Source organism: Mchenga conophoros, linkage group LG20, assembly GCF_057382185.1.
Source record: "Mchenga conophoros isolate Kocher_MC1m ecotype Shallow Benthic linkage group LG20, M_conophoros_male_GT1.1, whole genome shotgun sequence".
NCBI classification, from domain to species: Eukaryota; Metazoa; Chordata; class Actinopteri; order Cichliformes; family Cichlidae; genus Mchenga; species Mchenga conophoros.
In genome coordinates this window covers 7,495,693-7,518,102 of record NC_140545.1, presented here as the reverse complement: position 1 = coordinate 7,518,102, position 22,410 = coordinate 7,495,693, and the positions used below count along the sequence as shown (strand labels likewise).

At 39.1% G+C, this 22,410-nt stretch overlaps 2 protein-coding genes across 2 annotated transcripts; one reads left to right on the top strand and one right to left on the bottom strand.

Annotated features, from left to right (window-relative positions):
• The first annotated feature begins 3,164 nt into the window (after nucleotides 1-3,164).
• ndufa4l2a (NDUFA4 mitochondrial complex associated like 2a) lies at nucleotides 3,165-8,775 on the top strand. The gene is made up of 4 exons (XM_085260439.1): nucleotides 3,165-3,325; nucleotides 6,620-6,705; nucleotides 7,408-7,468; nucleotides 7,568-8,775. The coding sequence occupies exons 1-4, from the start codon at nucleotides 3,281-3,283 to the stop codon at nucleotides 7,622-7,624; spliced, it is 249 nt and encodes an 82-aa protein (XP_085116565.1). The 5' UTR covers nucleotides 3,165-3,280; the 3' UTR covers nucleotides 7,625-8,775.
• A 4,532-nt stretch (nucleotides 8,776-13,307) lies between these two features.
• LOC146550284 (serine hydroxymethyltransferase, mitochondrial-like) lies at nucleotides 13,308-21,997 on the bottom strand. The gene is made up of 12 exons (XM_085259830.1): nucleotides 21,834-21,997; nucleotides 20,665-20,868; nucleotides 18,491-18,570; nucleotides 17,667-17,867; nucleotides 17,419-17,500; nucleotides 17,190-17,312; nucleotides 16,867-17,006; nucleotides 16,570-16,732; nucleotides 16,308-16,407; nucleotides 15,494-15,649; nucleotides 15,051-15,158; nucleotides 13,308-14,801 (listed from the first exon to the last, which is right to left on the bottom strand). The coding sequence occupies exons 1-12, from the start codon at nucleotides 21,864-21,866 to the stop codon at nucleotides 14,674-14,676; spliced, it is 1,518 nt and encodes a 505-aa protein (XP_085115956.1). The 5' UTR covers nucleotides 21,867-21,997; the 3' UTR covers nucleotides 13,308-14,673.
• Nucleotides 21,998-22,410: the final 413 nt, after the last annotated feature.

Sequence of the window (22,410 nt, the reverse complement as noted above, 5' to 3'; positions counted from 1 at the left end):
TTTGCCTCTCTGACTGCGCAGCCTTGAAGGGAAATTTAAACACAGACATAAAAGCTTTATCTCAGTGCGAACACGTAATCTCACATGGATCAGAAAAGAGGTCAGAGACACACTTTTATCCCTCGGGGCTGTACCCTGCATCCTCGGGGTGTGGACGGCCAGAAAACTAGTTCCAGCTGATCCCTATAGCTGTTTATCTTTAAGAAACAGAAATGACAGTTACGGCTATACGTCAGCAACACTCAGCACTTTTACATCAGACAAGCACAACATGTCACAGAGTCACAAATGAAGTGTGAAAACAAAAATAGTGTGAGCCTCACTACTGAAGCAGTTTTTAACAGTTTTGAAAGTTTGCTCATCTGCAGCCATTATGTTTATTTTAACACAATGCCAAAGAGGAAAGGAGTCAACAACAATGTTTAAAAAGCAATTGTTGCTCATCAATCAGGAAAGGGTTTTAAGTCAATTTCCAAACAGTGGGAAGTCTGTCATTCTACAGTGAGAATGCTCAGCATATTCTCCCCAAGGTCAGGCTGTTCAACCCCAAACCAAAACCAACAAACCAACCAACTAACCAACTAACCAACCAACCAACCAATACCAACCCAACCCAACCCAACCCAGCCAATCAATCAATCAATCAATCAATCAATCAATCAATCAATCAATCAATCAATCAATCAATCAATCAAACAGACCCAAGAGATACATCTCTGACTCTACAGGGCTCAGTTTGCATTTTAAATATTAAAGTTTGTGACAGCATAATTAGAAAAACACTGAATAAGTGTGGTTTGCTTGGAAGGGTTGTCAGGAGAAAGTCTCTACTCTCCAAATCAACAACTGGAACAATGTCTTAATAATAAACAGCACCATTTTTGTCAAAAACCAAATAACATGTCAGCACAAACACCTCATATCAACAGCCAAGCATGGTGGTGGAGGGGTGATGATTTAGGCTTGTTTTGCAGCCACTGGATCTTGGGCACCTTGCAGTCATTGCACCTCTGTATACAATATATATATTGTATATAATATATAAGTATTCTACAGTCAGATGTGAGGCTATCTGTCCAACAGCTAAAGCTAAAGAAGCAATAAAGGTGCTGCAATGATCCAGTCAAAGTCCAGACCTCAACATGACTGAAATGCTGTACCGGGACCTTAAGAGAGATGTGTATAAAAGAATGAGGATATATTTAAAAAACCCAACACAGTCATATTTCTCATTTTTAACCCCCTTTTAGCATTTACAATTTAAAACCCCAAACCTAATTTAGACGCTTTCATTATTATAAAGCTGTTGTTGGAGAGTTTTTCAGATATTAGCTGTCTGGCTTCTCCTAATTATAACTCAACTAAAAGAGATTTGCATTGCGATACTCAAAACACCAAAAAATAAATAAATAAAAAATACATTTGATAAACTCTCTTCCAAATCTTGATGTGAGCAGATTTATACAGGTTCATTTGTTTTATACAGTCCAAATCAACTAGCTGGAGAACTGTGCTAGACACTAAAACCATTGAAGTTTTTTCAAAAATTATTTATTCATAATTAATTTATATTCTACAGTTTTTTGTTTGTTAACCACTTAACTTTTGCCCCCGAAAGGAAGACAAGTCCACAGAGTGTGAAAAGATTGATGTTTCCACAACATCAGCAGCACAGGCACTGAACGCACAGTCTCTTTGAGAGTAGTTCCAGGCACTCATTTGCAATTTGCAAAAGGTCTGACTACCACACACACACACACACACACACACACACACACACACACACACACACACACACACACACACACACACACACAGGAGGGACCATGGCCCTGTCTCACTCTGGGATTCATTACCTTTTGCAGGCACCTTGTCTGAGGCCGATGAAGTCATTATAATGAATCTCTGCTGTTATGAAAAACCTTGTCAGTCTAGCTGTGCAAATGATCCATTTTCATTTGTAAGAAGAAAAAAAAGGCTAAAATAGTATTTAAAAAATTAAAACGTGTAGACAGAAAATTATTTAAACCTGTTTTAACCACAGCACTCATCATGTCGACTTTTATTATGCTGCTTTATTATCTAGCACAGACATCTGGGACAACACATCTGTGGAGTTGAAAGTGAGGCCATCGTTTATTAAATTGAGTTGTATTTGTTTTCACTTCTAATTAAATTGAAGTGCAGTGAATCAGAGACACGGGTCCATTAGGCAGACTGGGACTGGGACATTTTCTTTTGATGACCAAAGGCAGCGTGCATTTTACGCGAGCGAGCACGTACGTTAGCGGCTCTACTTCTATCATCGTCAATCAGTGCAATAACCCTTTAAAACGCAACAGTGTAGCTGATAAGCGTTGTCGCCCTGACCTCTGCTCATTGATGGTTTTACCTTTATTTAATCACAGCAACAGCCGTAATGTGAAGGGTACGTGTTACTTCTGGTGTTCAGACTAAACTGGGTTATGTTTGCTTTTTAGATTTTCCTTTTTTTTTTAGATGGCTTAAACTGTGTTGCCACATTTCACACACTTGGTGTGCATCTAGCTCTCTGACTGTGCTGAAATAAAGCAAACATGCTGGTTGAGCATCCTTGACTTTGGTTGCCAAGTCAAGCCCAGAGAATCTGCTGCTAAAGAGCACGCAATATGGACACATCGCAAAAGCGCATTTCATTAAGATTGTGTAAATTGTATTTTAGCAACAATCAAACGAACATTTGGTTAACTTAATTATTCAGGATCAAAACACGCTCACGCAAGAATGATCCTCATTCAGGACTTGGGTCTTCTCTTTGTGGATCTGACAAGGGTCCATATTCCCTAATGGCATTTAAAAGGACACAGCGTTCAAATGGTTTTCCATTTCCTTTAGTCAGCTCCCAAATGACCGACAAGTCTTTAAACACAGTGAGGGAAATGGTAGAGAAAACGCCTCTGAGGTCTGAGACAACCCTACTTCTTTTAATTGAATGGCCTGATAGCATCAAATGTCTCTTTTCTGGATATCAAATAACGGTTTACTGGGGCGAAACTTTTCCGTTTAAATACAAACTATTAACCAGTGTCCAGCACAGTGTAATTACCCAACAGGGGAACAGCAGTGGCTGTAATCAGATGTAAAACGACCTCCTCCTCTCTCTCCTCCTTCTCCCGCCTCTCCCAGCAACAGGTCTACATCCCGTCTGGGCTCGGCTGTGCAAAGCTTGTGTTTGCTGTGAACAAAGGCCTGAATTCATTTCTTTTCATGCATTGTTCCTGATTTACTGTAAACTGGAGCAATGATGTTTCGGGCAGCAGTCGAGCATGCTAAGAAGCACCCCGGTGTAAGTAATCTTTTAAATTCTCGATCAGTTTTTAGGTGTTTCAAATTTTGATAAGCCATGTCCAGCTTCTTTTAACATGTAACTTACATTTTAATAGAAATCCATCAACTGCTCTGCATTTCTGAAATTTTGCTTAGTGTGTTGAAATTATTCAAACATGCTTCACTGAATGAAACAAAACCAAAGCTGCACTAGAAACTCAGTTTGTCACTAGCGAGGTTGGATAAACACTTGAATCCTAGGATGGTTCTTTTTTTTCAGCTCGTTAAAATAGTATTAAACCCACAGGTTTATATATATATTGGTTTAGACTATGCTCAAAGAAAATATTGCCCAATGTTAACAATTGCTGCACATAACTGATTTGATTCTAGTGCCTGTATTAACGCAAACTTCATGACATCCTAAGTAGTGTATGTATGTAACAGGTAAATGAACTGGTTAAAGCAGCAGGTCTGTTTAGAAGTCTAATTTTGTCTCATCTAATCTTATCTTAGCTCTGTTTCAGTCTGTTAAATTGCTCCAGTTGCTCGTTTCAAAATCAAGCTGAACTGAGAAGCTTAAGACATCAAAAACACATCAGCGACTTCCGCAAACCCCTTAAATCTAAACTGACAAAAATCTAAGCAGTTCACAAATGTTTAGTAAGAAATTTTTAAATTTGAGTTGTCCCTACAGGGCAGGGGATTATTTTTGCAGTTTTTAACCGGCTCTGCTGTCAGAGAGGGGAGTGACAGAGTTTTAACTTCTTCTCACTGGCCTCCCAGGAGAAGGGAAGAGAGAGAGAAGCAGCGGGGAAGAAATCCGTATGAGACTCTACCAGCGCTCCGTGATGTGGTCTATCATCCTGACAGGCAGAGATACTGAGAGACAGACTCTAAGGGAGAGGGAGGGAAGAGCTGCAGGAGGCAAATCCCTGTGAGACTCTACAACCCTCCTTGATCAAGTTACAACAAACAGAAAGAAGGAGAGACTGAAAGGCTGTTAGAGAGAGTCCGAAACTCTGAGCCCCACAGACAGAGAATGAGCCAGATGAATGCATCGTTGGTCAGATGGGAAAGTAGATCGAGAGTCAGGGAGACAGACAGAGAGGAGATGGAACCAGTGATTAAAACCAGAATGAGATAGACAGATAGGTGGTGGCAGCACTAAGACAAAGACAGACTGAGGGTCAGTTATACAGACTGTGTCCAAAAATACACTTTTCACAAGTGTGTGAATGTCAGAAAATTCTTGTACCCGAAAAAAAATGGCACATGGAAATCCAGCATGTGAAGTTCCTTAGAATCAGTGATCACTAACCTCTTAATAAATACCTTTGTGCATCTGTGGCTTCGTAAAAATGAAAAACACTTGCAGCAGTGCTAATGTGGACCAGGAAGACAAGGCACAGTTGCCATATTGGAAATAAATAATATGGCATGCTGCACACTATTTCTTTCAACTTTCCAAAAAATAAGCAGGCAAGTGCTTCTTACTTAAGATTAACTGTGAAAATTGGTGTTTCAGTGACGGCTCAGGCAGTGTAAAGCTCATTGCATAAAGTCAGTCTCCACGGGGGATGTCAGAGCAGAAAAATCGCTGCTTGCAAAGTAAAGCTTTTCCAGAGGACTTGGAATTAGGTCTAATCAACAGTGGCAGCACATTGTTTTGGTGGAGTGAACCAAAACACATTGTTTTATTGGACCAGATGGAGTTCAGCAGGTTTGGTGTGCCAGCTGTAAAACACGGAGGTGAGGGTGGGTTTATGTAGTACTAAATCACACATTATGAAAATAATAATAAAAAAATACAGAAACTTTTCTTCTTTTACTGTATTTTTTGTGTTGTTTTACACTCAGTGCATCAAATTTGAATTTTATTTACAGCATTAAACTAGAATTAAACAGTTTTATCTTAAACAAATATTTATTTGTTTGTCATTTTATTTACGTCATATAATTTGAAATAACAAGAAAATTCTGCAAAAGCAGCAGCAAAAGTTTTTTTTTTAAAGAAGTTACTGACAGAGAAGTCAGAAGTACAAAATTTCCCTCTGAGATTTAATTATATAAAACACGCACAGACATGCGCCAGATGTGTGTCAGCACGTTCACTGGGATGATGCAGGGTGACGGAGCAACAGCAGGCCAAGACTCAATCCCCTGAGCTTCAGTGGGCCAGCTGCTCAGATCACCTCTGTTACAGCAGATATTAAGTATAGACTCAGTTTTAAATCGAGTGTCTGTTTTTGAATAAATGATGCTATTGCTTAAGGCTGACAGCTAATTTAGAAGAAAGTTTCTCACAGCTGAATAAGTTGGCTCACATCGCGCCTCACTTTAGCTTAAAAAAAAGATGTGCCGCATCTGTCTTGAAATTCAAGGAATGTGCTTTTTCTTACTGAGACATTCGACTTGCAGACTGTCAGGAGTCACGAGGCTGAAGATGATGCAGTGCTGGAAAGGACTAACAGCTTCCCATCGTGATAATAGTTATTTAACAACCTTTAACATTTCTGTTTTTTGTGACCGACAAATCTGGATTTTCTTTTTTATTCTCAGTCATGGAGGTGGGGATTTAACACACTTGGATGCTGTGATGACAAATCTGAAAATGACAGGTTAGCTGAAGTGTAAAATAAATAAATAAATGAATAAGAAGATTTGGCTTCACCAAGAAGAATCATCAAGCGTCACCAGTGAACTTCTATGCCAAAAGAAAGAACAACGCAGCCCACATGTTCCCTAAAAGTAACATACAAAGAGACAAGTTATACTACCCTTCCTGTTATTGTGCACATGGTAACAATGGATTTTTGTGAATATATTCAGGGTGGTATGAGTTTATCTTGAATAAGGACTGCAGAATGACAAATAAATAAAAATGAAAAATCAGCCGAAATAGAAATAATGCTCCAAACGATCATTTGAAGGGAGTAAATGCCAGCTCTGTTTTTCTAAATCACATAAGACAAACAAACTGCTGCTGGCAGAAAAATATCCAGATTACTTCTCTGTATATCAGCCCTGGATGTGGCAGTCCCTGGGGTCTTCATCTGTCTTCAGGGTGGTCTACGATGCATCTGGCTGAAATGTATTTTATCAGCTTTCCTGAGTTTCCTGAGCTCTTTCTTTTTAAGTCAAACGTCCATTATGTTAAAACAAAACAGCATCTTGGCCTTGCAGCAAAAGGTACAGCTGCCAATACACCAGTGAAGAGTGTGGTGCAGATTAGCATGTAGGCGTAAATGTGTTGTCTTTTATGGTTTAAGTGTAAAATATGTGTAGAAGCCTAATTCTTATTTTTCTGTAGCTCATCCCCCAGTTCTTCTTCATTTGTTTGGGAATGGGCGGAGCATCCGTGTATCTGATCCGGCTGGCCAGAGGACCCCATGTTACGTAAGCACACATAAATTTCTGACTTTTGATCATGTGTGAGAACTTTTTAAAAACATAATTTAATTGTTCGTTATCATTACTGTTTTTCAACTGACAAAAAACAACAAGCTAAAAGTCATTATCCCACCATCTTTTAATGAAATGTGTCACAGCTGGGAGACCCTGTGTTTCCTCAGGTTCGCACATCTGTTTAGTTTTGTTTTCACTTTAATTGCATGCAACTTCCAAAGAGCAACCAGTCCCCACCTACTGGATGATCACAGATGGACTCCAAACAGAGAAAGGACTTAGCCGTCCTTCTGTGATAGGCTTGATTTCACCCTGAAATGCACATTTGTTAAAATTTATTCAAAGGCATGCGGAGAGGAGATGAATAAATGTTTCACATTCTAAGTGGAGGGATTTGTTTCAGGATGGTTTCTGTCACACGGAGTCCTGCCTACTCTTATCCTTTTTGCTTGGACTTTCTCTTCTCCTGCTGTTTCCCAAGCGCTTGATATAAGAAACTCCAACAACAGCAGACATGGCTAAATGCTTTTTACAAGACCTCACGGGATGGAGCACTGTCTTGTTGTTTCTTTAGCTTCTTTCTTATTCTATTTACCAGTTGAACAAAGCGGGGATGAAACAAAAAAGCTCTCAGGAGAGAGCTTGATTAACTTTTCATCAGATTTAATCATTTAATTTTCTCTGTGTCTTCAGCTGGGACAAGACCAACAACCCAGAGCCATGGAATAAACTTGACCCGACTTACCAGTACAAGGTAAGGCAGCACATGAACTCTAATCTGACTGTGTTTTACTGTCGATTGATTGTTAAATCAACGTACACAAACACAGTCTTTTTCTACTTTCCCCCCCAGTTTGTGGCCATCACCACAGACTACAAAAACCTGAAGAAAGAGGGACCTGACTTCTGAGTCTCACAAACCAGAGTGTAATTAAAAAACAAAAAAACCCCATAAAGGATGACAGATCCTGATCTTGGGTCAGACTCATCCCCCCTGCCCTTCCTATACTCAAGAAAAAAAAATTCTTTGGCCTCATAAAAATGAATAATTTTGTGTAAAATGCATCTGAAATAATCATTAAGAAAACATACTTGGTATAAACTGATAAACTGAATGTAAATAAATCAAGAATCCAGAAATAATTACTTGTGTAATAAAATCACATGGAATATTTACATCTAGTCAAGTTACTTATAGTTAGCATTTTGGACATAAATATTATAAATACGCTGCAGACGGGGGAAACAGAGTCCAGATCAGGATGCGCCTTTAGTGTCTCTGATTCTGTGTGATGTTTGCAGAGCTGCTGGTGACCTGGTTAATGTGACCGGGATTGTCGGTCAATCAATCCTGAAGGCCCATATGCATGATAGAAAAACAGGCTTGTTTCCACATATATGCACAAACTCAGCCTTTATCATATGTCTGGCAACACATTGCTGGCACCGGAACAATGGTTTTGCATGTTCAGACAATTGTAATCACAAATACAAGCCCATCATATTGGTCTGTTTGAGAAGGTTTCATGGTATTCAAATATTTATATGTAAACACACGAGTAGTATATGAAAATATAGTCAGGGTTGGGTAGATCTGTTTTATGTGTTGGACAGAAATCAACTGAGTTGCCTTTAATAAGAAGAAAAAGTCAACTATTCTATATCTAGAAATGATTGATCATAAAAGTAAAATGAGGAGATGAAGCCTGTAAATGCTTTGTACTGCTTTTTGCTGTGGTTTTCACTTCCTGAAGGTTGTATTTCAAACTTCTGTATACACTCTTCCTCTGTTGCTGATTTTTTTGTTTTCCTCATTATTTGTGCAAGTGAGGAGCTTTAATTGCACCAGCTTTTCATAACATGACACTGGCCTGCTGTGCTGCATCACAGTGAAGGTCATATTAGTGTGACCAGACTGCATGTATTCCTTCATAACTGTCACATGATTGTAGGTTTAGCAGCCACTAAATTCAGCGATGACTGTGTAAGTTATGAAAAAAGATGAGATGCATCAACTTTGCTGAATTCTTTCAATAAATAAAGTGTTATTTGTGTTTAGAAGAGCCTTTGTTGTCACTCTGCACTTTCCAGCGCATACACAGGTGACTTTCCTCAAACACCTGCACCGAACGGAGCCAGATACCGATCTTTTTCCACACCTACGCATTCAGTAACTCTGATGGAACCGATCCATCTGTTGGCAATGCAGCTGTCACTCTGCAGCCTGATTAGTGTTTTTACAACTGCATTTAATGTGTGTGGTTGCATTTTGTATTTGTGTTTATCCGTGTGTACCAGTGTGTGTGACAGGAGCTCACCGTCTTTGATGAATGACAGCCAAGGCAGGACGCTCAACAGTCCTCCCCCTGAAAGACTTTGATGTATAACCTGTGCACGTGTCCTACACACACCATCTTATTTTCCATTAATATATAGGACATGAAAAAGTCTTAATTTACCTCTCGTTTCTTTGTGTTTTGCTGGGAATAGGTGCAAACATACATAAAATATAAAAACAGTCTGCACAGTTCTTCCAAGCTAGTCAATATCTGGTATGACCACCTTTGTTCTTCAACACAGACTGAACTGTTTTAGGCAGCTTTCCAATAATTTCTTTTAGTAGTCTTCAGGAATCGTTCTCTCCTTCTCTTGAAGGGCATCCAAAGCTCTTCTTTGGATGGTTGGTCCCTTTTGGTTTGTTCTCTGTCAAGATGATTGGCCTCCCCAGATACCTTCAGTAATGTTGAGGTCAATGGGGAGGCCAATACATTGTGTGTTTTTCTATCCAGGTATGCTTTTACTGTACTGGCAACATATTTGGGATCATGCTGAAAAATGAAGCTGCTGACAATCAGGTGGGTTCTACATTGTACTGCATGATAGACCAAAATCTGACAATACCTTTCTTGTACAAGATCCCCCAAAACTCTAACTGATATGCATCTCCAAACTATAACAGAGCTCCACTGTTTTTTACAGATGGCTGTAAACACTCACTGTTGTCGTTCAGGTCCTGTGCCAGGTCTTTGCTGGATTTACTTTCCTGTTTTTTAAGGACATGACTATCAGATACTGTTTACCTGCCGACCACTTCTTCTTTTGTCCTCCTCTTGTCCATTTCCTTCACAATTTTGAAGGCATATCGCACAGCAGGCTGAGATATTCCAAGTTTTCAGCTAATAGCTATTTTTGAATCACCTCGTTGGTGCAGAAATACTATTTTATGCCTGTCAAACTTTGAGAAATGGGAACAAATTAGTTGTTTCTGAGACAGGCTGCTAGTAAAGTTCCTAGCAATTGCCAAGTTTCCTGTTATGTGTAGATACAAAATTGGTTCATCCTGTGAGTTAGGTGCATTTTTTACACATGAATAATTCATATGTCAGTATTAAGTCACTTAATAAATAGAAGACTGGACTAAAACTGAGTGAAAAAGCAGCCAATGTCCAAAGAAAAAATCTGAAAGACCTTCAGAAAGCTTGGAGCACTGTTGCTCAAGACAACTTTAAAAGATTACAGGAAAGCCTGGCTCTTTGGAAGCAAAATATAAAGAAATTAAATTACATTAGCTTACACATAAATCACAATGACTTAATCTAAAACAAGGTAATACATTTAGTATGCTTTCCATATTGCAAACAGAAGCAATTTTTGTTCAGTTAAATAAACTTTCTTGGGCTTCTGCATCACCGAATATGCTAAAACAAAACCAAGTAATCTTACAATCAACAAGAACAATGAAAAAAAAAAGGAATAAACACACAATAAAACCACAATTTTCACATTTAATTGGAATATTGGATGTTTTTGCACAGTGTAAAGTGCAGCATTAAAGTATTAAGAATATTCATATTCACATCTGTCTCCTAAAGTAGTGGATGGTGGGTGAACAAACATACAGACTGAAATATAAACAGGAAAAAAACAAATTCAGATTTTAGGCTCATGCGGAACGCCTCTTCATCTCTACTTTATGTATGTTTGTTGTTTTTTATAAGCAGAGAAAAGTAAAATGAACACAAACTGAAGGAACGTTTAGGAGAACGCCCTTCTTACTCAAGCGTACACGAATTACAAACGTGATCGTTTTTGGGGGCGGATCTCTTGGTGTTTTGGCTGAAGGTCAGTCTCATTTATAAAAAAGATAATTTTACAAACAGTCAAACAAACAAAAAAATACCATCTGAAAGAAGAATAGTGAACATCAAAAAATTCTCCTCCTTGTGAACATCACAAGGACGGCTGTGGCAGTAAGGAGAGCTAGGACGACAGAACATGAGGGGGTCAAACGGTTTCGCGCAAACCCACAGGAGCTGTCAGGTCATGAGAAAGAGGCACGGAGATGAAGCAGATGAGCTGTTATTTTTGTGTTGTGGTCCTCCGTGTGTGCATATGTCTGTGCGTCCTTGGGTTTGTTTGTGTGTCTTTTCTGACGACAGAGCTGAGAACATCCCTGACCTTTAACCTGTGAATCTGCTGCCTGGTCTCTGTGGAGGGCACACATTCCTCTGGCAGAAACTGAAGCAATGAACTTCATCCAAAACACTGGAAGACACGACTGACTCAAAACAAAAGTCCATTCAGTTTGTTGGTAAATTAAATATTTAATGCTCCAATAGGCAGCAGCAGCGCTTCGTGTTTGATGCTAATTTAGTGCTGCTTTACAAAGCACTCAGTGTCTCAGGGGAAATCCTCACAGAATAATAAATAAATACATCAAAAATGAAATATCCTCTCAGCCCAGAGAGACAGAAAGAGGAGGCAAGCTCTTTTTATGTGTCTATGGGGGGTAAAGATGTTACTGCAGAGAAACAGTGGGAGAGGAAGCTTTTAAATAAACAAAAATGGAAGGTCTGAAGGTTTAATAAAGATAGTCAAGGATTCTGGTGTTACATAATGCTCTCATCTTGTCAAGTATTTTATAAGGTGTCAGTGTTTACTAGAATTATGCAACGACATAAGGCAACAGTATTTCTAAAATAAATAACAATGATAATAATATATATTTTTATAGGTGCCTTTAAAACACTCAATGACGCCTTAATATAAATTAAATAACAACTTTTATGTTTATCTATGTTAACATCCTGGTTGCTTTTGTCACGAGCAGCTATGGTGATGTGTCCAGCACCTTGTGAGTCTGTGTGTAACGCTGTTAAACACGGTTCTGTGGGAATACAAAAAGTAAAAGGAACTACTAGTTTTGGATGCTGTGGCAGGGGTTAATGGACACAGACCGTGTGTAAAAACTGGATGTAGTGTCTGATTCGAAGAGGCTGCATACCTGAGGGATGCTGCTCTACTGCTCCTTTGATCCATGTCCTCAGTAAATAATTTCCTGATGAGTTTATGGTTTCAACTGCTAATTTCAGGTCTTAATTATTAAAACATAAACTTTCTTTTTTAATTCACGGTCCCACAATAAGGCTTTTAGGATAACCCTAATCTGTAATTCACCTGTCACTGTCATATAGGCCTACAGTTTCACTCAGTTTCCCAGTCACGTTCCGTGCCATGCTCATTATGTCAAATTTCCAAAAGCTAGGATAGGACTTCAAAATTGCTGCTTTACTGCAAGATCTGTTGAACCAAGAAATCACTTAAATAGAAACTGTTTGACAAAGTGAAGTAAGCTAAAAGATTTTGCAGATTTCTTTTTTTTTTTGACGATTCATCCAGGAGGTCAAAAAAGAACCTAGAACAACATCTAAAGATCTGCAGGCCTCACTTGTCTGAGTTAAGATCAGAGTGCATGATTCAACAATAAGAAAAAGACTGGGGACAACAAATTAGGTGAAAATCCAGGCTCAAATTGAGATGCTTTTGCCAACTTCCAAAAGGCGTGACGTGAACAGGGCTATACTTGGTGCTCAAGTGCTGCAAAACTGATGGCACAGCACCTCACGGTGCAAATGGATAATGATCCAAAGCAAGAAGCTGCACAGGTTTCACAAAATAAATAAATGGGATATTCTTCAATGACCAAGTCAGTCACCTGAAGACAAAGCTGAAGGCAGAGAAACCCTCAAACTAGCTGTCGCTGAAGGCAGCTGCAGTAAACACGTAGGAGAGCATCTCAAGGGAGGAAACACAGTATTCTGTGATGTCAGCTTCAAGACTTCATGCAGTCACTGACTGCAAAAGATTTTCATCCCAATATATAAAACAATTCTTGTATTTAAAATTATGTTAGTTTGTCCTAGTACTTTTGAGCTTCAGAAAATGGGCTGTAATGTTCTATAAAAATAGTAGCATGTTAATGTGATACTTCTGTTATTTATTTGAAAGTCTGAACTGCACAGTCAAACCTTAATTTGCTCAGTTGTGGTTTACGGAGACAAAACTACAAAAATAATTTTTGTTCCTCCAACAAATTTTGGACCCAATCATATCATGAAATACCTTATTCAATAGAAAAAAATATCAACGTCCAACTGAGAGAGGAAGTCAAACCAAACAATTCAGACATCTAAAGTACTACGGAAACAAATCAAATGATCCAAAGTTGTTTTTTCCTTTTGTGAACCTGAAGCTGTGATCCGCTGACACTGTTTGGGGACTACTTTTTATTTTCTTTTTCTTGACTATTCCCAGAAGTAAACAGTGAGAGGACATGAGCAGAGGAAATTCCAGCAGCTTAACATGGATCAGTGTTTACAGAATCTGAAGATGCTCCTCCCTCTTGGGATAACACACATAAATCATCAACTGCTCGGTGACATGCAACTCAGCAGCAGGTAAAAAAAATACATGCAAAAAAAAACCATAGAAAATTTAACATGTAAATATTCAGCATCAGTTTTATTGCAGTTTAAAAGATGCATATTCATGTTATACATTCCTCAGAAATTATTTCTATAGAAGTCAAAGTAAAACTACAAAAGCTACTATTACATTAGACACACACACATACACACAAATCTGAAGCCTTGTTTTGAAACGCCTGTGCTACTTTACTGTTTTCTATTCATGTTAGTGGATCTGTGGATGTAAACTGAACCTGTGCTCAATTCCCAACACAGCTGCTGCAAGTTTCCCAGAGTGCAGAACAAAGCCTGAAGTCAGTAAAAGCTCTAAAGCAGACTTAGCAACCAAATGCCAAAAATACCCGAAAGCATAAGGGTCCTTCTTGTGTTTGGGCAGCAAACAACAGTCCTGACAAGAAGGCGAAAGCAAATTCCAGAGTGCTGTTAACTCACAATTTAGGTCCATTGCTGTGTACCATTTACACTCTAGTCCTATTGAATACCATTTTTATGAATATAATCACTACTATCCACCTATCACTGCAAGCTAGTAACAAATCAAATCACTTTAGATCCTTTATAGTCAATGTATATAATAAATTGTTCCACTAAATTGATCGCTGATACAATGAAACAGAAGTTAATAGTATCCACTTGAATGTAACTTAGCACAGATTAGCTATAAACTGCAGTGTATGTAGTAGTTATTTATAACACTCTATAAGAACACTGCAGTAGTTTACATTACCTTTTAAAACATACACATTCTCCTATGAAGACATTTTAAATGTCTGCATTAGTACAATGTTATACATAATGAATGTTTACATGCTACTTAGAAATGCAGAGTTAGAACTGAAGAAGTCTCTTGGAGCTGAGCTGAGAAGCTGAGTTGCTTTCTTTCCAACCTCCTTAGAGTCATTTTTTAACGAGTTGTGACTTTTATCATTTATTTTTAATGCATTCACCTCACCTGGCATTTCTGTCCATATCAATATCTGTTACTATGTTACATTTTTCAGCTCAGCTGGTAATTTTAATGCTTCCAGTTAATGTAGAAATGCCATGCTGTATTGTTGCACTCTGATCAATTTAAACTGATGTTTGTTTGTTTTTTACCAAATTATTATATTATTATATGCATTATATGTATGTCTAAAAAACAAAACAAAGTGTAACACTCTGCATTACAGCTTGTTTGTCTGAGTTTTTTCTAATGGTCAGTAAATCCCGGCATGGGGAAGGGCCTGGCGAATAGCTCCACCCGCTGGCGGAGCTCTGTGATGCGTGACACTGTATCTTGGTCCTCCAGCAGAAATGACTTGAAGCTAGCCAGGTTTCCTGTTTGGAGACAGAAAGGCAAAAAAATTGCATTTATTCTTTTTGCTTGTTTCCTGAACCCTACTCACAGCTAATAAATGATCCACAGTCCTTAGCTGCAAGAGAAATAATGAATGCTGAACACATATTCGAGCACTAGTAATCTATGTAAGCAAACAACATGTCAGCATGGTGAATCTGCTGTACACAAAACCCCAAACACCACCACTCCCACTGGATGAATCACAGGTTTAGACGAAACTCCCTCACCGGTCTTCTTCTTCACATCCAGTGCAATCTGAATCCCTTCATCAATCAACTCCACAACTTTTTCAAAATCTGCCTCCTTAAACTGCCGAGAGGTCAGAGCTGGAGCTCCTGTAAGAAAGTGACAGATAAAACAATCGTTAGATTAAATGGTTTGATTGTTGTCAATAGTTCATAAAGAGAGGGTTGGTTTGAGGTACATGGTGACATACTGAATGATGGTCTGGTGATAAGAACTACAGATACAGTGACATGTAGCAGGAAACACAGACACATCACAGAGTCAGACACTCCGAGAGAGAAGAAAGGGTCTGCTGCCATACGGGCAGAATGACAGAGTGGCTGACAGAGTCTGTCCAAAGTAGCTCCACTCCTGTAACTCTTTCCTAGATTACTAAATTTTGCAACACATTCTGCACAAGCTGCACTTCTATTAAAGCGAGTACCAAGTCGAAGTCCTCCTGGAGTGAGGGCGCTCTTATCTCCAGGACAGGTGTTCTTGTTGGCCGTGATTGACACCAGCTCTAGGACCCTCTCAGCTCGAGCACCATCCATACCACGAGGTCGAAGATCAACCAAAACCAGGTGGTTGTCTGTTCCACCTGAGAAACGGAAGAGGAGGATAGATGGTAAATGGTAAAATGGTAAATGGCCTGTATTTGTATAGCGCTTTTCTAGTCCCTAAGGACCCCAAAGCGCTTTACACAACCTGTCATCCACCCATTCACACACACATTCACACACTGGTGATGGCAAGCTACAATGTAGCCACAGCCACCCTGGGGCGCACTGACAGAGGCGAGGCTGCCGGACACTGGCGCCACCGGGCCCTCTGACCACCACCAGTAGGCAACGGGTGAAGTGTCTAGCCAGATCTATAAGATCTGTATTTGAGGAAATGTTTCTGATGGTGAAATTCTCATCAAGTCTTTCCTGGAGACAATGAGGAGACGTGCAGCTGCTACAGTAAAATATTACTCACTGTTTTTTTTCCATTCAACTGTCAAGTGAAGCTTAAGTGAACTTTTCCAAAGTTTTAAAAACAGAATGCAAATGAGGCTGAAGCAAATGCAAAGTGATCCAAAAGCAATTGCATCAGGCACTGGAGAGGTAGAAATGCACTGCTCGTATAAATGCTGAGTCTAATTTCATAGTCAGAGAAAGAAAACAAAAGCATTTGTCGTTTATTTTAATTTGTATGAAATAATTTGTTTTTAATGCAAAAATATACAATTTCAACATCATAGACTCACTCAGCACCTGACACCAAAGTGTAGCCTTTCTTAAACAAAGCATTGGCCATGGCTTTGGTGTTCAGCAGCACTTGATGGATGTATCTCTTGAACATGGGAGTGGAAGCCTGCAGAAGCAGAAATCATGTCGTGTGAGAGAATAAGATTGTATTCAGATACTCCAAATCCAGACCTACTCGACCTACGCTGATGTTCTGTCTGAGGATTTCCCCTTTAATTGAATTTGTGGGCTATTATTGAACATTAAAGATTAAAATACACATCTTGACCTGTTTGAGGGCGACAGCCACCCCAGCAATGGCATGGTTGTGAGGTCCTCCCTGAAGTGATGGAAACACAGCAAAGTTCACTCTGTCCTGGAGGTCATAAAGGACTTCCCTGCCTTTCTTATCCACGGACCTCACACCTTTCCGGTAGAAGATCAGGCCAGCCCTGCAGAGCAGAGAAAGGACACCAAATGTGCTTAGCTGGACATGTGCAGAATCACATGTATAAAGCTCTTACCTGAATAGGCAACTATCAACACACTTATTAAAATTAATTCATATTAGGGCTCAGATCCTAACCTTGCTCCACGCAAGGACTTATGGGTGGTGGAAGTCACAAGGTCAGCGTGCTCAAAAGGAGAGGGAACAGCTCCTGCAGCCACCAGGCCACTAATATGAGCCATATCTGCCAGCAGGTAGGCACTCAGCTCTGCACACAACTAAAAGACACACAGCTCAACATGAACCCCACAAACCTGAAATCCTGTTACTTTCTCAGCTTTTCTTTAAATGTCCAAGTATCTCATCACGCTTCAGTAACTCAGTAATCTGATTTGTGGTAGAGTTAACAGCTGTTGGAAGTTTCTGAGACACCTTCTCGTAAACATTATTAAATGAAGCACCTTCTTCATGCGAGAGTAGTCGATGAGACGAGCGTAGGCGCTGGTTCCTGCTATGATAAGTCTGGGTCTAAAAAGGCGAGCAGTCTTCTCCAGCTGGTCATAATCTATGAGACCTGTTTGGGGCTGAGGGGGATTCAGGAACAGGGGGTAGAGAGAACAGCTTACACTTTCTTATGTCTTTAAATGGATCACAGGTTTTAAACCTTAATTCTGTTTGAATACTACTTACATCCACTTTGTAAGGCATCGATTCAAAGTAAATAGAGGTGGCTGAGACTCTTTTGTTGTCTGACATGTAGCCGTGGGTAAGGCTGAAATGTGAAGGACAAAATATATAATTATAACAGAGCGCACGTGGGCAGAAGATGAGCAGGTGCAGGGTGGACAAAAAGCTCTGTATAAAATGTTATTATGGGAATGGAAATATCCTCTGCTTGAGCATGTCTAGCATGAATGAACTTTGACATATTGACTCACTGTCCCCCATCAGGCAGATCCAGGCCCATGATGCGGTCATGAGGCTGCAGCACAGAGGTGTAGGCTGCAAAGTTAGCAGGGGATCCAGAGTATGGCTGAACATTAACGCCCCACAGATTGGGATCCAGACCAAAGACCGAGAGCGCTCGCTTCTGACACAGCAGCTCGATCTGGTCGACAATCTCTGCACCTCCGTAGTATCTGACAAAAACAAAAAAAGAAACATAGAATCATCTCATGTTATTGTAACGCACACACTTCATATTGTAATTTATCATATTGTACGATAACTGTATAATTTTGCAACAAATCATGTGTACTGAATCATGCAGTACCCTTATGTATCCTATCACATCTTCAAACTTTGTATTCTGTCATATCATGGGGTGTCGTAATGTATTGTTCCATTTATTTGGCTATATGTTATTGTTTCTTACTGAAACTGTACTATGATGGATAACACTGATCACTGTTGTGTATCACATCAGATTTTATTACATCGTATAGTATCATAGTATTGCTTTCTTTTGCATTCAATCATATCATATTCAACAGACTGTATTGCATCGTATGCTGTCATATCACTCTATATCATGTCACTGTCCTTTAATATACTTTGTGCACTTTTAGTTTGTGTTGAGCTGGATTATATTGCTATATGCTATGTGAACAGCCCTGAATTATGCTGGGAAAAGAAATGCAAACCTTTTTGTTTTAAAGTCCATTTGCCTTTAAATGAAATTTTATAAGCTTCATGTGCTGGCTTCTGAAAATAGTTTTAATGACTAAATCAATATATGTTTAAAGTAGGCGATGCTTATTACCTTTGTCCTGGGTATCCCTCAGAGTATTTGTTGTTCAGACAGGAGCCCTGTGCCTCCAAAGCTGCACGACTGCAGAAGTTCTGGAGGGACAAACAAAAAAGCATCAAAACCTGCAGTAAATTTTTATCTTACTTATATTTTCAGAAGTCTGTCACCAAATATAACCTGTTTTTTTTTTTAACCAGATATAGCTTTTATTTATCTTCAGAAGGACGACTGTTTTGCAAATACTTATTGCAACAAAAATGGAGCAGATGCTTTTAACAGCCTATTGTATAAGCTACAAATGAGCCATATTTGATTATTTAAAGAAATCAGAGTGCATTAGAGGTACTATAGTGATGCTGAGGGCTGAATATAGAAGAATCTAACTAGTACTGAATCCTTGCAAAGTTCAGCACGGTGTCAAATGTCAGAAAAGAGATGGAGCTGCGGAAAAAGGAAATGAATGTAAATGAATTTTTTTCCCTGTCTCAGTCTTTTTTTCTCCCACTCACATTTCAGTTTATCTTCTCTCACTGTCTTTCGCTTTCTCTTTCTCTGTCCTCCTCAGCCGCCCCCTCTGGGTTGTTATTTTACTAAACCTGTCACTGTTCAGGGATCCCTCAATCATTCCAGTGGGGTTTAAAACTAGTCCCCCAAGTGACATAAATCTCTTTCCATGACATTTTGAAACACTATCTTGACACACACAAACACACACAAACACACACATACACGATCGCTCCTCCTTCTCTGTCTCAGCTTTAAATGTGGGGATCAGTGAAAGAAATCAGTGGGGGGAACCTAATGGGATCATTTGACTATGTTCCTGAAGATGAAAAAAAAGCAGGGTCTCTCCTCTGGGAGTTGGCTCAGAGCGGCAAATGACTGATAGCACATGTAAAAGAAGTTTAAACCTTTCAGATGTCATCGTGAGTGATAGTTCTGTGGATGCATAATTGGTGGAGAATAAAAGAATAAAAGCTCCCGTCTTTTCCCACAGCTTCCACTTAGTCAAAATAACTGACTTAAAAGGAGTTGGTGGGGTGCATCGGAAATCTCGGTGAATGCTGAAGAAAACAGTAAAATTCTGGAAACTACAACTCTGATGACTTGAGATTTCACTGCTGACAAATGTGCTCCTCTGTGAAGAACAAAACATCTTTCAGCCCAAACTCAGTGGAGTATTTTACTGTAAGTCTGTGGAGTCTGCAGCTCTTTCATGAATTTTGCGTCGCAAAACCGATTTTTATCCTGGCTGACCAAAAAATGAGGTCTTAATGTTAAATGTAAGCCTATAGACTCATTACCCCAGTATTTATTTTTGGCTGACATCATCTATTGAACAATCAAGTAGGAGGAAAATTAAAATTCTTATTTTTTAAATATTGTTCACTATATTAAAAAAGCTGTAAAAATACAGGAAATTCGCATATGACTGTAGTGTTCTTTGAGCTCTGTAAATGCCGGTGCCTTTGATGCCGGTGCCGGTGCTAAACTAGATTATCACCACTAATTTTTTGTCTCTGTTGAACATAAATACACACAGGACTTTTAATATTTTAGTTCATATCAATAAGTTATATTTTGATTGCTGGCTGTGCATGAGTGATGTGGTTATTGAGCCACCATGACCAAAACTCTAGCAGTGAGTGATTTTCTGGGTGTTTTGAGATTTTTTTAACGCACCAGGATTTTTATAAATGTGTTTCTAGGAGTAGAATAGCAACAAGTTACATAATAATTTTATGCTAGTCAAACAGCTGACAGTATTTCACTGTAAAGCTTGTATTTTACAGTGAACAGCACATTTCCATAAGACTTGCACTTGAAACTGTCATTCTAGATTACAGCAGGTACTCTGTGAAATCGCAGTTTAATGCCGGCAATTCTAGTTGCTTTTATTTTATTTTAATTTAACAATGAACAGCACAGTTTACCTGTCACACCTCTTTTTCCAGAACTAATTTTGCACAGAGATTATGTGTGACGCAATACACAGAGCAAACATTTAAACAGCCACTTTTGATTCCCCTCAGCAGCCTGCTGCTGAGGGGAATCATACATATAACGTGTTGTTTTTCCAATCAAGATTTACTGAAGATTTAGCTTTCATGTTTTTCCTCTTTTATTTAATCTCCTTATGGTACTTTGATCACATTTTCTTCTCTTTCATCTAAATGGGGTCTGACCTCTGATGCGATGAGCTCCAGTCCCCGACACTGCCTGTCCTTCTCCTGCTGCAGGAGTCTCCACATCTCTGGGTCATCCTGAGCCAGGCTCTCCTGTCCTGTCCACCCATCGCTGCTGCTGCTGTTGCTGAGGTGTCTTCTGCAAGATTTTGCAGTCATCTGCCTCTGTTGGCCCAAACATGCTGAAGCACTGAGAAAAAGGGGCTGCAGCGTGGGGGGTAGTGGATGAACACACAGGAATGATTTCAGTCACTGAATAAATGTACACTTTTTGAATAATGATTTTAAAGCTGTTCACTAGTAAGCAGCCTGGGGCGACTGTGTTACATTTCTTGCGACCTGCTGTTCTAAACTGCTCAGAGAAGTTAATAAAAACCTCTTGAAGGCACAAATACCAAGTCACGGGGTGCGATGCAACTCTCCATTGTGCTTTAAATGCTCTGCAGAGTGTAAAAAGAAAAGTTTCTGGTGGGGGGTTCTTTTTCATCCTTTGGTGTCTTTTGAAACCCTGATGAAGAGTAAGCCTGTGCACAAATACTTTCATCCCTCAAAATGATAATACTTTGCACTTGGGGTTTGTAAACAAGGGAGTTAGAATAATGTGGCTTTTGATGTTCTAAACAACCCATTAAATGAAAGGCAGTAAAAAAAAAAACACAAAACCCCCCCAAATGTGTTATTCAATGGAGCAGTTATGGAAAACCTTGGACTTGAAAAATGTACTGCGTGTGGGCTGGTCAGACATGGAGGGGCTTGTTTGTTGAAACCAGCTTGTGCCTGCATGATAGTTATGCAACTATGTGTTACTTTGGCCTAATAGACAGATTACTGTTGAAGCATAAATATATGTTAAAGTAAGTCTCCTTTCATCTTTTGTATTCGCTGTGTTGAGTATAGTAAGTCTTGCATAAAGTGCAGACTGTGCAGTCAACTTTCTTTCAGCAAAATAAATAAATAAACTGGGACAGCAGTGTGTGTTTCTCTTTTGGACCGAAAAATACAAAGAAAAAATCTTCAAACCAGACATTTTTATCAGGGTTGACGTTTAGTGACAAGCTGGCCTACTTACAGTTATAAGTGACTTATTTACAACTACTCTTACATGCAGAAAAAGGGTCTCCTGAAGCAGATATAAGTGCACGTAATTTAAAAAAACAAAACGTACTCACCTGTAATCTTTGCCTTAACGTCAGAGAGAGCATGTCTGCAACAGCTGAGGGAAAAACAGAAAACTTCCCAGGTGCAAAGGGTGAAAGTAAAATCAGTACTGGATGTAGCCAGATACCGGACGTGTACTTTGTGTCACTGATAATAATGACTACAGTAAATAATCCCTTTCATCTCGCTCTGTGAGTTCTTTGAATAGGAAACTTCCATAAAACAAACAGGCATAGAAACATTTTCATAGTAAAAACATTAGCTGAAGTCAGTCTGTGCTTTAAAAGAAAACCTACATGTGATTCTGTCCTTAAACGTAGATACATATACAATATTATCATTATTTTTTAAGTAAAAAAAAATAAGAATACAAGTCAAATTTTGGATGGAAACCTTAATTAATGCATAATCGTGAGGCAAAAGTTTTAAACACAAATTCAAAATCAGCATTAATGTTTTAATGAGTGTGCTTTCAGACAACACAAAGCTTACACAAAACTTAAATCCTTAAAAAAGACAATACAAGTTTTGACTCAATCTGCATTCACTGACAGGCTGACGATGTATCTTTATGTTGAAGGTGTTTGG

Bases quoted from the DNA above. Each gene is read 5' to 3' on its own strand.
- ndufa4l2a (XM_085260439.1), top strand. From the start codon at position 3,281: ATGATGTTTCGGGCAGCAGTCGAGCATGCTAAGAAGCACCCCGGT. The intron at 3,326-6,619 runs GTAAGTAATCTT...ATTTTTCTGTAG, and splicing joins ATGCTAAGAAGCACCCCGGT to CTCATCCCCCAGTTCTTCTT. The intron at 7,469-7,567 runs GTAAGGCAGCAC...TTTCCCCCCCAG, and splicing joins ACCCGACTTACCAGTACAAG to TTTGTGGCCATCACCACAGA.
- LOC146550284 (XM_085259830.1), bottom strand. From the start codon at position 21,866: ATGCTCTCTCTGACGTTAAGGCAAAGATTACAG. The intron at 20,869-21,833 runs GTGAGTACGTTT...CCCACGCTGCAG, and splicing joins CGTTAAGGCAAAGATTACAG to CCCCTTTTTCTCAGTGCTTC. The intron at 17,313-17,418 runs GTAAGTAGTATT...AATCCCCCTCAG, and splicing joins CGATGCCTTACAAAGTGGAT to CCCCAAACAGGTCTCATAGA.